The sequence below is a fragment of the Ictidomys tridecemlineatus genome, chromosome 10 (assembly GCF_052094955.1).
Source record: "Ictidomys tridecemlineatus isolate mIctTri1 chromosome 10, mIctTri1.hap1, whole genome shotgun sequence".
Classification (NCBI taxonomy): domain Eukaryota; kingdom Metazoa; phylum Chordata; class Mammalia; order Rodentia; family Sciuridae; genus Ictidomys; species Ictidomys tridecemlineatus.
Window position 1 is genome coordinate 48,864,185 of NC_135486.1, and position 15,670 is coordinate 48,879,854.

At 36.7% G+C, this 15,670-nt stretch overlaps 1 protein-coding gene across 11 annotated transcripts in view; it reads left to right on the forward strand.

The window, feature by feature from the left end:
• Nucleotides 1-343: 343 nt before the first annotated feature.
• Disp1 (dispatched RND transporter family member 1) overlaps nucleotides 344-15,670 on the forward strand; it is a 204,151-nt gene continuing 188,824 nt past the window's right edge. For 4 of the 11 annotated variants that reach the window (XM_078022872.1, XM_078022874.1, XM_013359216.4 and 1 more), the window contains exons 1-2: nucleotides 344-469; nucleotides 6,004-6,435. In XM_078022872.1, the coding sequence (XP_077878998.1) occupies nucleotides 6,389-6,435 (47 nt within the window). In that variant the 5' untranslated portion in view covers nucleotides 344-469; nucleotides 6,004-6,388. Of the gene's footprint in view, nucleotides 470-6,000; nucleotides 6,436-15,670 lie in introns of those variants that run through there. The other 7 variants (XM_078022875.1, XM_078022877.1, XM_078022880.1 and 4 more) reach the window with 4 other exon arrangements.

Sequence of the window (15,670 nt, forward strand, 5' to 3'; positions counted from 1 at the left end):
TTACTTGCTTAGTAGTGAGATTTTTAAGTTAGTAGTAGAGCTGTGGCTTTAATTTAGTTACCAAGCCATAGAGTGAAATTTTTACTGGAGAAGAAAGGTTCATTTTATTAGTTGGAACTTAGCAGGTGAAGCTTTCCCTGGCAGAAATATCTCTGCTTAGTTTTTATTTTGTTGGGAAGAAAACAAAGTAAGGCTGTGTACCAATCAGACATATGGAAATGCCCACTGTTTATGCAAAGGGACAAATGGAATTTGAGTTTAAAATTATTAACTTGGTGTTAGGAACCCACCCAAACTTTCAGTTAATGAACATCAGACCAAGTTTCCTTGTAGTGTTTCTCTTTTACACATGGAATTTCCATTGGTTTAGGTCTTAAAGAAATCTGAAGCAGAAATATCTGATTATTATGCAATGTGTCCCTGTGGAAATCACATGTTTCCTTTGAATTCCACAGGAGAAAAGAGTTGGGTAAGGCACTATTTTTCTTTCTACTTACTAATTTGTTTACTTCAAGAGGATATGAATCAATGTTAAAAATGTTTTTATGTGCTATACAAACCTTTACATTTGGACCAAAATACTGGAGGGTGGGGAGAATTACTGTTTAATAGATGTAGTTTCATTTGGGGAACATGAAAAAGTTCCAGAGATGGATTGCAGTGATTGTTGCACAACATTGTCAATGTACTTACCGCCACTGAAGTGTGTATTTAGAATGGTTAAAATGGTACTATGATTTGAGTCTTGAATGCCCTGAAAAGGCCCATGTGTTAAAGGCACCCAGCCTGTGGTCCTATTGGGAGGTGGTGGGACTTTTAGGAGGCAGGGATGAGTGGGAGTCAGTTAGGTCATTGGTAGCATACCTTTGAAGAGGATATTGGGACCCCAGTCTCTTCCTCTCTTTTTGCTTTCCAGTCTTTGTGAGATGAACAGGCTTCCTCCACCAGTGCTCCCTGCTATGATGTACTGACTTTCCACAGGCCCAAGGGCAACTGGCTCAAATGACCATGTACCGAAACAACTGAAACTGGAGGCAAAACAAAACTTTTCTTTTTTATATGTTGTTTATCTCAGGTATTTTTTTCTCCCTAACGCAAATTGAATATTTTATGTCATAGTTTACCACAACAAATAATTAGACCAAAGTATCAAATATTGTGTTGTAAAATGTTTCAACTAAACTATTTCTGTATCAGCTCCCCTTTTAGGAAGGAAACAACATCCTAAATCTAGTAAGATCATCTTTCACTTTGGTCTAAAAGACAGTAGATCACAGAAAATCGAGCTCTTCGTAGAGGATATTTTATCATTAGAAAATGAGTTTGAAATTATTAATCATAGAACACTAGCTGATCTCAGTTCTCAATCAATTTATAACCTGTAATTAATGCAACTTTTCATCAAATGATCACTATAGCCAGAAATAATAGGCTGTTGATTTTGCCACAAATTATTAAGTTATTGCATATGCAATGAAGAGGACGTGATTTTATTTTTTTCAAAAAATTTGTCTTAATGAAGGGAAAAACATGAAAGTTATTTATGCAGAAAATTACAAATTATTCAGGTTATATTATGACAAACATCTCAGAAGACTGACTGCTCAACTTGTGCCAGTTACTTTTTCTTTGGTTAAAACTTTTAATTACATTATTGTAATTGTAAAATTTTTATTACTCAGTATTTTTTCTAAAACCACTTTCAATACACAATATTTTCAAGTGCAAGAAGATGTATCAAACCACATATATATGCAGCGTTTATAGGCCATTATGAAGCTGTATCTTAAAAATACCTTTAGGAAAATAAAGATTCAACCAGTTTGCTCAGCTTTAGAAATAGGATTAGAATAGAAATAGGCATTTTAATGAAAAAAATCAAAACTAATAAAATGCTTATTAATCAGTTATGTTTAAAAACTTTTAATAATCTCTGCATAAGTGCAGGTTAGATAAAAGTCTACAGGTCATTAATATAAGATTGCAGTATTCTAATCTGCTGTTTTATGAAGTAATAACATGTACTGGATAGTCTCAAACCAGCTGGATTTCAACTGTGAGTTCCCAGATACTAGTCTTTCTTGTCTAATGGCTTTCATGCTTTTTATTTATTTATTTCATGCACAGTTCATAGATGTCTTTCAGCAGCTCCATCTGACATGCACTGCTTCATCTTTCATAGCAACAGGGATTTTGACCAGTCTCCAAGTTAAAATCCCGGAAGATCTATGCATTTTGTGGTTTGGGGTAGGATGATGTTTCTTCCTATTCATAGGAGGAAAAAACTTTCCAAATGTGTGACCCAGAGACTTCCTGGATCCTATACATGTCCCCAGTAAACTTAATCCTGTTGCCATTAAATTTTGCTGAGGCCCTGGCACTACTCATCTGTGCATCTCAAGGAATATGTTTTCAACAAATCAAAAGTATTCTCTAACTGATTTCAGTGAGCTAGTTACATAGAAAAAAATTTAGCAATACCCACAGTGATAGATATTTTAGCTGGAAAGTTGAGCAGCCCAGCTCAGATGCAGCTTGCTTCTTGGCTTAATGAAGGATGCTCTGGCACATCAGGGCCATGATTATTTCCCAGCACCTGCAGAATCCCCAATAAAGAGTAGGTTTCTATAGATCTCTAACATCACATCTCCATATAAAGTCTGCTGAGAAGGGTCCAGGCATTTCCATTCCTCTTCAGAAAAATCAATGACCACATCCCTTAATGTCAGTGGTTCCATTTCCTGGCTTTCAGCATGCTTACTCCCCCCCCAGCTTTGTAGTACAGAAACCTGGGTCTCCTGAACAAGGACTGGAAGCATAGAAATGGATTCGAAGAATGGCAGGCTCCAGAAACCGAGGATATGGTTTTAGACATAACTGATAATGATACGAGTATTCATGTTGGTGATGAAAAATAAGACAAATGTCCATGTATGAACTAAAAAGACTGTGTAATGTGTAAATAAACCTTATAAACAACTAAGCTTCTTGGCTCTGCTAATTAACCCATTTACCTGTCTGAGATAGTTAGAACTGAAAAAAAAAGGGAAAACTTTTCATTAAAATTTTCTCTTATGGTTCAGAATAACATATCTGTGTCTGTTGTCACTCATGAATGTCTCCTGAGTGGTTCTTACAATTCTGTAGTTGGCTGCTGTCATGATATAGATATGGCTAAACTCTGAAGTCCAGGAGGTAGGTGGGAGGAGGCTGAAGAGTAAGTACTGTGCTAAGGATTTCACAGTAACTTCCCAGGGCACTTCACTTTTTCCACATTAGAAGATCCATTAATTGGGAAGATCAGGAAAGAGGGAGAGAGAGGGAGAGGGGAGAGAGAAAAGATGATTTTATTTTTTCAAAATTTCTTACAGATTCTCTCTCTGTAACTATTGAACTGTTAGACCTAAAAAAAAAAAAAAGAGGAAAAAACCATTATGATTAGCTAATGATTATTTTCTCCTCTGTTGTAATATATTGTTTCCAAAGTCTGTCTTTAGCTTTATTGTCTGCATGATTCTCCTTGCCCACGACATTTGAACACTAAATTGATCAAACTCCTTGGTAATTGTGGAAGGACTGGGAATAAAATACTGGAAAGATGGAAACTATGATTGGCATCTCTTAGACAATTCTTTCTTCCCCTTTTTTTCTCTCTTCTCTATTTCTATTTTCTCTTCCTCCCTTCTGTTTTTTTCCTTTTTGCTCAACCAACTTTGAACATTTTGCTTATACTTAACCCAATTCTAGATTGGCATGACTTTTCTAGGTAAGCATGCAAAGAGAGACCAATTGGAATTCTTCATGTGAACTCTAAAATCAACACATAAGAGACCACCCCACACACACACCCAATTTGAATGAAGTGTTAACACATGGTCCAGCTTTGCTGTTAGAATGAGTATGTCATTGGCTCAGTGACTATTCAGTTGAGCAGACTGTCTTAAACAAGAATGTGACCTAAATACATTCCTTACAATTATTATGGTCACAAACAGCTGAAATGTTTTGCCTCTCTGGCTAGCCAGATGTAGTGGTATATGACTGTAATCCCAGTGACTCAGGAGTCTGAGGCAGGAGGATTCTCAGTTCAAAGCAAATCTCAGCAAGTTAGTGAGGCCCTGAGCAGCTTAGCAAGACCCTGTCTAAAAATAAAACATAAAAAAGGGCTGGGGATGTGGCTCAGTGGTTAAGCACCCCTAGGTTCAATCCCTCGTCCAAAAAAAAAAAAATTGTGTAGGAAATATACAGGGTTACCTCCTATAATCAAAAAACATAGGTCAGGTTCTATGTCCTTAGCAAAGGGTATTAATAGATCTTTTCTTTAGGGTACTGGTATTTGTATAACTCAGGGGATAATGGAGGTCTCCTCCCTGTGCCACATTTAAAATTCCTGATGAAAAGTCTAAAATTGTCTGATTTAGGCTGTGCCACCTTTGGAGGGGGTATGGTAAGGAGTATCTCAATTTAAGCAGCAAAAGTTTAGTATCCTGGGATCCCCCTTAGGCCTGGAGCAAACCACATTAGCTGGTTACTCTAGGATATGGTCACTGGTGCATATATGACCTTCAAGGGGCTGTCTCTATGTATTTCAGCCATTCATATAAAATTTTTTTTGATGAGCTATAGGGAAATATTTAAGCGTCTTGGCAACCCAGTGCACACACTCTCTCACCACAGGCATCACACCACAGACTCTTCTTTCTATTCTCTCAGAGACATATCTCCCACTACATGATTCATTTATTTCTTGTACCACCACAAATGGACTGCTAACCTTCCCAATGGGAGAAAACCTGATGCCATGTCCTCCCACTCCATCTAAAGGTGCTGTCATGCCCTTTACGCACAGACTTTTTACATGAGGCCTTTTGCTCCTTTTCTTCTACCACAATCTTACCTCCATATAGTGCCACATATCCTGTGGTTGACAAAAGGGAAAGGAAAATGAAGGCAAAATTATACGATTTTGTTTTAAAAATGAAAAGGGGGTGTTTGATACACAAAAGTGGGTTTACTGAACAGTAGCAGCAAGCAAGAAAACAGTAATAGATGCAATGGTCCTCATTATCCTGGTTGGTAATGAATTCTTCTCTTCTGGGCCTTTCCATGGTTCCTTGTGACCTTGGTTGACACCTCGGTTCTTTCAGATGACTTGCCAAATGAGGCAATGTGAAGGGTATGAACTCCGTGGTTCTGCCTTTATAGGGTTGTAGAAGGCATCCCTTGCCTTCACTTTTGGGTATGACACTTTGAGAAAGCACCTGCCAAGAGTGAAACACATTCTATTCATGGCATTTTCAGGTTTGTATTTTTGTTTGATGACTAGGACAATCACCCTGGTCACTTTCAGGACTCATTATTTATTCTCTGAAGTGATCCCACTGATTATATGATATGGAGTCTGAAGTCAAAATTCCTTAGCACAGGTACAGCGGTCTTCACCATCTGGCCTGGACTCCTCTTACTGTGCTTGTTCTTGCCTCCAGTGTCTTGGACTTTGTAATTTTGACTGTATCCTCGCCCTGCTGGGTGTACAAGCTCTCACTCCCCGACATCCTTCTGCTCTGTTCCACTTTGCCTGCCTTTTAATCCTATTCATCCTTTATTTCAGTTTCAACTAAAGTGATTATTCCTAGAAGGTTTTCTCTACCTACTGTCTACACCTCACCATTCCCTATAGCACTGCCACAATTCCTCCAATGACTGATGGTTTGGTTCCACTTGTTTGCTCATAAACCCGTGTCCCTGTACTAGACCAAGCTTCTGGAGGGACAGTCCGCTGTTTGGTTTAGTCCATGCGTAGTTCATTGCCTTGAATTTAAGCTCCAAGAGAATCTAGGGTTTTCCTGCATTCACTGTTATAGCCTCAGCATTCACAGCAGCGCCTGGTTGTTGCATAAGTGATATATATATATAGCATAAACATCTGAATTAATGAAAAAAAGAAATAGTGCCTTGCGGTGTGATTAACCTCTGTTTTTGTTTATATCAACTTTCAAGTAGATTGTGAGGACAGAGTTCAGTGAGTCATCTCGCTCCTCAGAGGACCTGAGCAGAATGACACGCTTGGTCCTCCTGCTTCGCAGATCGGTTAACTGAAGCGCTGGAAACTGCAAGAGCGAGAGAAAAAGGAGCCTTTCGCCGCTCGCCTAGGCCTTCCAGGTCAGGCTGAGGTGCCCTCTCCGCGAAGCCCTTGCCACGCTCCCACCGAGACACAGCGGTGCGGGGCCGCGGAGCCGCAGCCTGAGCGGGCAGGGGCGGGACTTCCGGTCCCGCTTGCTAACGCCGACCGCGCCAGGCGGAAGCCCGGCTCCCTGCCAGGATCCGGGAGCCCGGACTAGAGGTGAGTTCGGAGCCGGAGCGCCCCGGGCACTTGTCTTCTCAGTGGATGCTTCTTGCGCGCTGTCGCGCCGCGCCGCGGGACTGGGAGACCGGGTAGGGAAGGAAGAGTCGGCGCTCCCCGCACGGGTGGAGGGACTGCTGGGACCTCTGGCTTGAGGAGGGGGGCCAGGACTGGGAATGGGGATTCGGGAGAGCCCCCAAGGGTAGCCTTGAGGGTCTGGGAAGGAGGCACCGGGGACCCTGAGGCGAAGAGGCCTTGAGACAGGGGGCTGCGATGACACTGGACGGAGATGCACGTCGGAGGAATGTGGGGGTGTGTCCCGGGTCCTGGCGGATTGTCTGGGATGGTGGCAGGATATGGCAAAGGTTGGCTTCCAGGGAGAGGTTTAGAAACGGGGTGCGGGGTGCGGGGGAGCTCGCTCCTTTTCTGAGGGTCCTAGATGAGAAGGACGTCTTGACCTAAGGAATCAAGAGAGATGACCGGTTACCGATTGGATGCTGAACTCGTATTGCTTTATTTGCAATTAGTCCTGCTTTAAAAACAAAAAATGTATTCCCGCCCACCCAGGTAGATTTCGGGAAAATATTTTATATTCTTAGGAAAAGCTTGAACTCGTCTTCACCCAGATCCAACTTTGCTGCCTTTGTCAGACTGATAGTATTTTAAATCTCTGTTCAGACAAGTCAACCAAAGTTTTCCTTTTGGACTCCTGTCTACCTTGCAGAGTTTAGTTTTTCTTATTTCCTTTGTCATGGAATGAACTTCTAAATGTGTTTAGGATGACTGTGATAATCACCGGAGGAACCCGTGCTGTCAACATTACAACTTAATTGTTTTTCTGCTCAACAATGTAACATATTTTTGGATGTTAAGTGACTTGGATTTTTGCCACCAACGGAGCAGCTAGGGAAAGTCTTTGATGGAGGGTGATAGCTGATAATAGCTTCAGGTATTTCACATTTCCAACGTTAGTTGTTTTTTTTTTTTTTTTAAGTTTTAAAAACGACTGCCTTGGTACAGGTAACTCTAAGATCTGATTTGCTGGTCAGATTTGAATTATTTCAAATAAACTAGAAAATTTGTATTTATTAGTACCCTGGTGTCTTGCTATTTTATATATAAATTCTTGATAGCCTTGAAAATCTATATACTTGAGTGATATATACAAGTCCTTATGTTTAGGAACACAGTTGATATTAATTAGTGTAAATCAGTATCTAGTCATAAACCAATTGCTTTAACATGTAGATGAGCATATTGAATAAATTTTCAAATTAGATAATGAAAAGATGACAGTCATCTCCAAAGTTACTGCATTAATTGCTATCGTGGTTACTAAATGTATCTTAATTTAATCTCATTTCTTTAAGTAGACTGTATGGTTATCTGATGAGGCTTGATTTTATTTTTGCATTCAACTTTGGTTTAAAAAACTGTGTTCCTTCCCTTGTGTTTTAGAGAGGTGCACACTTAAGAAAGCATGCAAGTCTTCACACTTTAGTTTATGGTTGGAGGAAGTGCTTCTTGTTGAAACAGAAGAGCATCTACCTTCTATAGCAAGTTTCTAGTTAATATTTCTGAATGTTTTGAAATTTGATTGCCTGATGTTTTGGAAAATCTTTGGAATGGTTCTTTGTTCTAATTGTTGAATAAATCTCTTAGCTTACTCTTTAGATAAATTGTTATTCTGTAGGATTGAGATGTATTTTACAGTGTAAGCAATAATGGCAATTTTTGATTAGATGCAGCAAATTGGTTGGTTTACCTTGGGTTCACTGTTTAATTTTTTTCCCTGCTGCAATGGAATATGTATCTGCATTGTAAAAACTACCAAAACAGTGCTAACCTGAACAGTGTCTTTGTATACACATACTTAAACATTTTGTTTTTCTTAATCACCAGTTTGTAATATATCAAATAATTTGTTATATTTAGTTCTTTGGTTTCATGCCCTCTGGTGATCAGTTTTATTATTATATAGTACCTTCTTAGTTATCTGCTTCCCTATAGGAAGCTATTCCCTGCCGATTGGTAGAATCAAGAGAGTTTGATACAGCTGAGGAATATATATCTTTTGACTAGGGAGCTTCCAGAATGCTGATTTTGCCAACTTACCATGCAGCTGCTGTACTGCCAATGATACAGAGTGTGGCCCTCATCCCTTCCTTTAGGATCACTTTCTGTCCCTTTTTCTCTTCTGAGTTAGACCTTTTCTCTCAGTGACTAAGATGATCTGGGCCTCAGGGTGACTCAAAATGGGAGCAGAATGGTCAAATAAGATAGCAGTCCTGTTAGAATGAGCCTGTCTATTCTGTTCAATATGATCCAATAAATCTTGGCAACTTTTCCTGCCTTTTGGAAGGAAGTTATGACTGTGAGCCATAGGTTTAGATAGTTATTGTTTTAAAAATAATTTTAAATGCTAAATCATAATTTTCTGATTATATAAATGGACTCCATTAAGTTTTGCTTAGAGGGATCACATTAACTTATACTTTAACTTTCATATCAAAGTAGTAACATATGTCTCACAATTACAAATACTGTAAAAAAAACTCCCATTCTTTATTGCTATTATTAGTTAAATTTTTTTTCTCTGAGATTCTAAGGAAAAAAAAAAGAGCTATTGGATAAAAGATTTGGGCGGATGTAGGAAAATTGACCATTACAAGTTACACACTAGAAGCTGTCTGCTATGATTTTAAGGGGTAATTTAGTAGTGAAGTGGTTTAGAATTGCCAGCTCCTTGTGATAATATAACAGAAAGACTTAGAGTTGAATTTTATTATAGTTTTAAAATAACAATAATATCTATGTGTGTATGTGCACTCTTATTTATTGCCTGCAGGTGATGGGTATTATCTCCCAAGAGAAAGAGGGGGCAGAGCTTTTGAAGTTGAAGTTTATGTGGTCATTGGGAATCATGGAGAGATTTGAGGGAGGGATTGAGACAGTGATAGTTTATTTTAGCACTAATATTTTCAATATTGAGAGGAGGAAGGCATGGAAACTAGTGAAAACATTATAGATGGGATAAGTCAGAGGACTGTATATATTATGTATCAGTTAACTTGTTTTTATCTCAGGAGGGAAGTGAGAGCAGGCCCTAGAAGGTGATAAAAATTTAAATTCTCAACTTTCCCATAATAATGACTATGCAGATAGTATCAGAGTCAAGTCCTAATATTTTAATCCCAAAGTAATTGAAAAAAATTGCAAAAATAAAAAAATAGTACAAAGGACCACCTATATACCATTTATTCAGATTCACTCATTAATATTTTATCCCATTATCATTTGAGAACAAGAAATGTACTTTTTCTTGTTTATTTTTCACAGTGCTGGTAATTGAACCCAGGTCTTCACAATGTTAGGCAGGTGCTCTACCTTTGGACTTCACTCCCAGCCTACAAAAATAAAAATAAAAATTGATTAAAGTAGAATGTTCATATTAAATATACTCCCAAGTTGAATTGCTAAGTTTATTTCTTCTCTAATAAATATTTATTAGCTCTAATTTGCTGAGTTCTGGAGCAAGAAAATTCCTTGGGAATTAATCTGATTTAATTCTCTTAAAGATTATATATATTGACCAATCGAGGACAGGTGGGTTTTGATTCCTGAACTCCTATAGACTCTGTCAGTCTTAGCATCCTCACAGGTAGGAATAATAATTTCTTTGTCTGTTGTTTCATGCTTACACATTTTTATTTGACTTTAGAGAGGTATGTAAATATTCTTCGTTGCGCCTACTTGAAATCTTACTTACATTCATTACAAAGACCACCTTATAATCTCTTTTTAGTTATAGAAAACAATAAAACAGCATATTTTTTAACGGGTTCCATTCACTTTATTGTTGTTATTTTTGTATAAAAACCCTATGTTGTAGCCACAGCAAAACAGCATCTCTTTTAAGAACACTTTACCTATTATGTATTAAGTATCTTGCTAACTTATCTATGATGAGACTATTCTTTTAGGATTTCTATCTGAAACATAGTTTTCTTTAGTCTAATTACAAGGTCTTATCTTGACTGATCTTTTAAGATTCTAGGTTTTTTATACCCTTTTTAAGTGGGTTGAACAAAGCCTAAAAGAGTCTAATGTGTAATAACAATGATAATTTATGTATAAATTGTTTATGATGTGGTTTTCTTATGTAGTCATAGGGCAGGAAAGGTGGTTTCTTTACTTCAGAGATGGAAAATCCTGAGTTCCAGAAAGGTTAAGAGACTTCCCAGTGCTGTTATGGAGCTCCACGATATTGGACTAAAATGCCATCTGCCCTGAGATGATGATCTGGGGCTATGCTGTTTGGACTTTCAGTCTCTAAAATTGTACATAATCCCATGTCTTCTGACCCTAAATCTAGTTATCCTTTTGATTGAATCTTATTTGTATGTCCTTGTAGAATCTATCTACTTATCTAGGAGATAGACATATAAAATGCATATTCAGTAATAATATAGAATTGTGTTCACCTTATAAGAAGTAATGGTCCAACAATGCCTTCATCAGACATGTAAAAGAGTGCAGACAGTTATAAAAGCTATACTAACAACGTAGTGCATCCAGAATGATATGATTAGAATGGTGAGAAATCTATGTACTAGTATTATGTAACCCAGAGAAGAGACAGTGATCTTTAAATACATGACAAAATCTTGTGTAGGGAAGAGAAAGTAGATATTTTGGATTGCTGTGGATGACACATTTGGAGAATGGATATATATCTCCTACACTACCTATCTGTATCTATATATCTGTGTCTATAATATATCTATATCTCTTTTTTTTTCTTTTTTTTTGTACTGGAGATTAACCCAAGAGCATTCAACCTCTGAGTTACATCACAGCTTTGTTTTTTATTTTGCTTTGAAATGTGATCTCACTAAGTTGCCCAGGCAAGCCTCAAACTTTGTAACCTTCTTCTTTAGCCTTTTGAGTAGCTGGGATTATGAGTGTGTTCCACCATACCTGGAAAACATATTTTTAAACCTTAGAATCCATTGACTTTCTTATTTCGTCTCCTCTGTTACCACCTTGACTTGTTATTAGGGAAATAGATTATTTGCTGACTGAACTTGTTCTCCAATCAGGCTTGTCATCCATTTTCTGAATTTGTTATCCATAGCAACACAAAATATCTGTTTTCTCTTTGCTACGCAAGATTCTGTCATATATTTAAAGATAACTATTTCTTCTCTGGGTTAAATAATGCTTTCTCATCATCCTGATCATCTCATTTTGGAAGCACTAGGTTTTAGTATGGCTTTTGTAATTGTCTTCCCCCCTTTACATGTTTGACGAGGTGACAAATGATTGTACCATTGTTTCCTATAAGATGGATACAATTCTATACTCTTTTGAATATTCATTATTATTGAAGTTCCAAATTGCCTTAACATTTCAGCAGCCCATCTTGTTCCTATATTAAGTATTTGGTGAGCCAAAGCTTCCCCAATTTTTGTGGGAAGTCTCCATTAGTCTGACCCTCAGGTGCTAGTAATACTGATTTTTTAGGTTGTAATGCATGACTTTTAATGTATTCCTGTTAAATTTTATCCTTCCTGTGTTTTAAAAGTTCATTATTTCAGCCTGAGAAAGATACTTTGGTGTCAATTTCTTACTCATTTATTAGCAATTCTTTTAAGCTTTGTCTTCTATATTTATCCCTTAAAGCTTGTGTTGAGTCAAGGCTGGTTTTGGATTAATAAGGGTGATTAATGATTATAATGAGAAAATAGTATTGCTAGTTTGTTGACATTGTGTAGAAAGTACTAACCTAAAAAATAACAATCTGGCATTTATTTAAAATACTGCAATATTTTAAAGAGGTTATAACATACAGGCATTTGTTAACCTTTAAGGAAAAGTACCTATTGGACTTTTACTGTGTTAGTATTTCAACTAGGCTTTCCAGAGAAACAGAACCAATATCATATACAGTATATCCGTGTATTTTTTAAAAAGATTTATTATAAGGAACTGGCTCAGGCATTTTTGGTGGTTGGCAAGTACAGAATTTGTAGGTCAGGCCAGCAGGCTGGAAATTCAGGCAGGAGTAATCTTGAGGCAAACTTCTCTGGGAATCCTCAGATTTTGCTCTTAATGTACCTTCATCTGATTAGATGAATCCAACCCACATTGTTGAGGTTAATCATCTTTCCTTTCAAGGCAACTAATTGTAGATATTAGCCACATCTACACAGTACTTGCACAGCAACATCTAAACTAGTATTTGATTAAATAACTGGGTCCTGTAACCTAGCAATGTTGATACATCAGACTGACACAATTAGTATTTAAAATTTGTTGGTGTATTAAACAAATAATGTGGCATATAAAATACTGCATAATGATTAGCAAACAGAAGAGTGTATATATCCATAACACAGTTAGCCTTTAATGGATTTAAAAACAACAAAGGCCAAGTTTTCATACATGTGTCAAAGAATGGAGAATGGACAAAGTAAAGGCCCTTGCCAGTCTTTGAAATTTTTTATTCTCTTTTATAGGTTACTATATTGTATTTTTTAAATTTAGGGAGCCTTAAATAACTTTAAAACTTTATAAGTTTTTTTGTTCTTATAATTCCATGCTCTTGCTAATATTTTTGCATAAAAATTCTTAGAGCTGGGAATTAGCTTTGAACTTAGTCTAATAACTCTCACTTATGTTTGAGAAACTGGTCTCAGAAAGGTGAATGATTTGCTCAGGTAACACAGCTAGTAAAGAACCAGGACTAGAGTTTGAGATTTCTTGGTTCTTAGTCCTAAGCCCTTTCTGTTATAATAGTGATTACAGTTAAGTGAAGCCAATCAAGGGCAGGCTTTATGAGGAGAGGATGATTTTGAATCTCAACTTCAGAGAATATAATTGGTAATTAAGAGAATGGAGGTGATTATTCAAGCCATTTAGTGACATTGGTGGGAGGGAGGATGAGCAGAGAGAAGCAGATGTGTCATAAAATATCCAAATGAACCACATATTTACTTGGGGAATACAGTGACATGATACCCATGGAGCTTAAAGAAATTTTGCAAGTAGCCAGACATTGGGTGATTCATAGGGGATGGGAACAGACCTTAAGGATATGAACATAGGTCCAAGAGATGTCACCAAGAGAGCTTGTTTTCTGGAAGAAGTTAAGGGTAGATGGTGCTGATTTGGAAACCCTTTTGGACAAAATTATAAGAAATTTCTCGGACATCAAGAGAACACTGTAGGATGTAAGTGGATCCTTTAGAAGGTTGCCTGGTTTCAGGGATTAATTTGAGCTGAATTTAGGTAATAACAATAATGTCATTTGTTGATCACTTGCAAGCTCAGGAGAGTCCTTGATCAAATTACTGCACTTTTTGCCTTACCTGCAAAATAAACACAATAATGGTCATTATAGGGAGTAAACATATTGAATATAGGATGTGCTGAGTATAATGTCGTACTCAGTAAAGTGTAGCTTTTATTATACTCTACATAGCAATTGGTTGAGGGTCTTATTAGAAAGTAGCACTAGAATGAGATCTTTTTTCCCCTTATTTTTGCCACTTCATGCCACCTCCACAGATCTTTAGTATATTGTTGTCTTCATATTTACTCTTTCCAGGCAGGTGCATGTCTCTGACGTATGTATAGTGCTTCTCTATCTTTGTCGTTAGAGGGCCTGATCTTCGAATAAACTATGCAGTTTTGGGGGGGACACATTTTAACTGCAAATTCCATTTCATCAAATTGAAATTATGTACTACAGTGCTAATTCCAACTAATTTTATAACCTTCCTCCTCCTTTTTTTCTTTTTTCTTTCTTTTTTTTTTTTTTTTTTTTTTTTTTGCACTTTGGAAGATGTAGCTGAAAAAAGGAATGGAGAACACAATCCTTTCCAAAGGGTTCTTCCCTTCAGGATTGGAATAAAAAAAATCTATGAATGTCAGCTCTAGAGATAATTGGTTAAACAAAAAAGACATTTTCCCATGATAACTGCATATTAAGGCAGTGAAGCACTTCAGTATGTAAGTGACAGATTTTTTTTTCTTATGTATAGTCTCAACAGCCAGTAGTGAGATTACTAAGTATGAAGCATAGACTATCTGCCTCAACTTTGTAATGCAGTTATTTCTGAACCAGACTAGGAAACCATTTAGCTTATATTCAGAGGGTTGGTAGAATTTGCATTGACTCAGAGTGATTTGGTGTTATCATTTTTTTGGAACCTTTGCCACATTTGAAGATCTGTTAAGAAAGGTTCATTCTGGAGCCATTTCAGCTGGAAGACAGTGTTTTTGCATAGCTTTGTATGCCAGCTTTTAAGTTGAGAAATTCATGAATTTCTACATTTGTAAACAGAAGGAGTTCAGAAATGCTTAAGAAATGACTTTTAACTTTTTTTAAAGAAGTAAATAAACATTAAATTTTGAGTGATATTTTGAGTGATTTGTGTTTGAAGTGATTTAATAAGATAAAACAATTTATTTACAGAGCTCAGTTTTTCATGTTACAAGTTTTCTACTTCACAGTCCTTCAGTTGATAACTTTCAATAATCTATAGTAAAATTTGATATTCAATGAGAAATGCTGGCCGTTATTACCTCTAAGAAATCAGAGTAAGTTGTGTGTGGAACATTGTATTTGTTCCATAGTCCTTAGTGCATACTGTCTTGCAATTTCCTTTTTTCTTCTGCTCTTTGACTTCCTCCTGGATAATGATACTTTCTTGTTTTACAAATGCTGATGTATTAAAGTCATCCATTTTTCTTTCTTTTGTCTTCTAATGCCCCTGCTCCATGAAATCTTTATTTTTCTCATGTTAGTCTGAATTTTTGATTAAATAAACTCAGAGTAAAGTGTGGAATTCCTTTAAAATACACCAATTCCAAAGTGTATTTTATAAATTTTACATGTATACACTCACATACATCACACATTTTATATATTATTTTATATATTCATATTATACATGTACACACACAATTTTTTTCCATTACTGGGGAAAAATTACTGGGGATTGAACCTAGGTTTTTGTGTGCAAGAGCTCTACAGTGATCTATGTTCTCAGCCCTTTTATTTTTTGTTTTGAGATAGGTCTCACAAAGTCACCAGGCTGACTTTGAACTTTCAATCCTGTTTCAGCTTCCTGGAGTAGCTGGTATTACAGTCATGCAACACTGCACCTGGCAAATTTTATGTGAAAATATATATATATATATATATATATATATATATATATATATATATATATATATATATATATATATAAAAAGTGAAACATGTTAGCCCAAAGAATTAGTGGGCGACTTAATATGTTTACATTGTTACTTCAGATT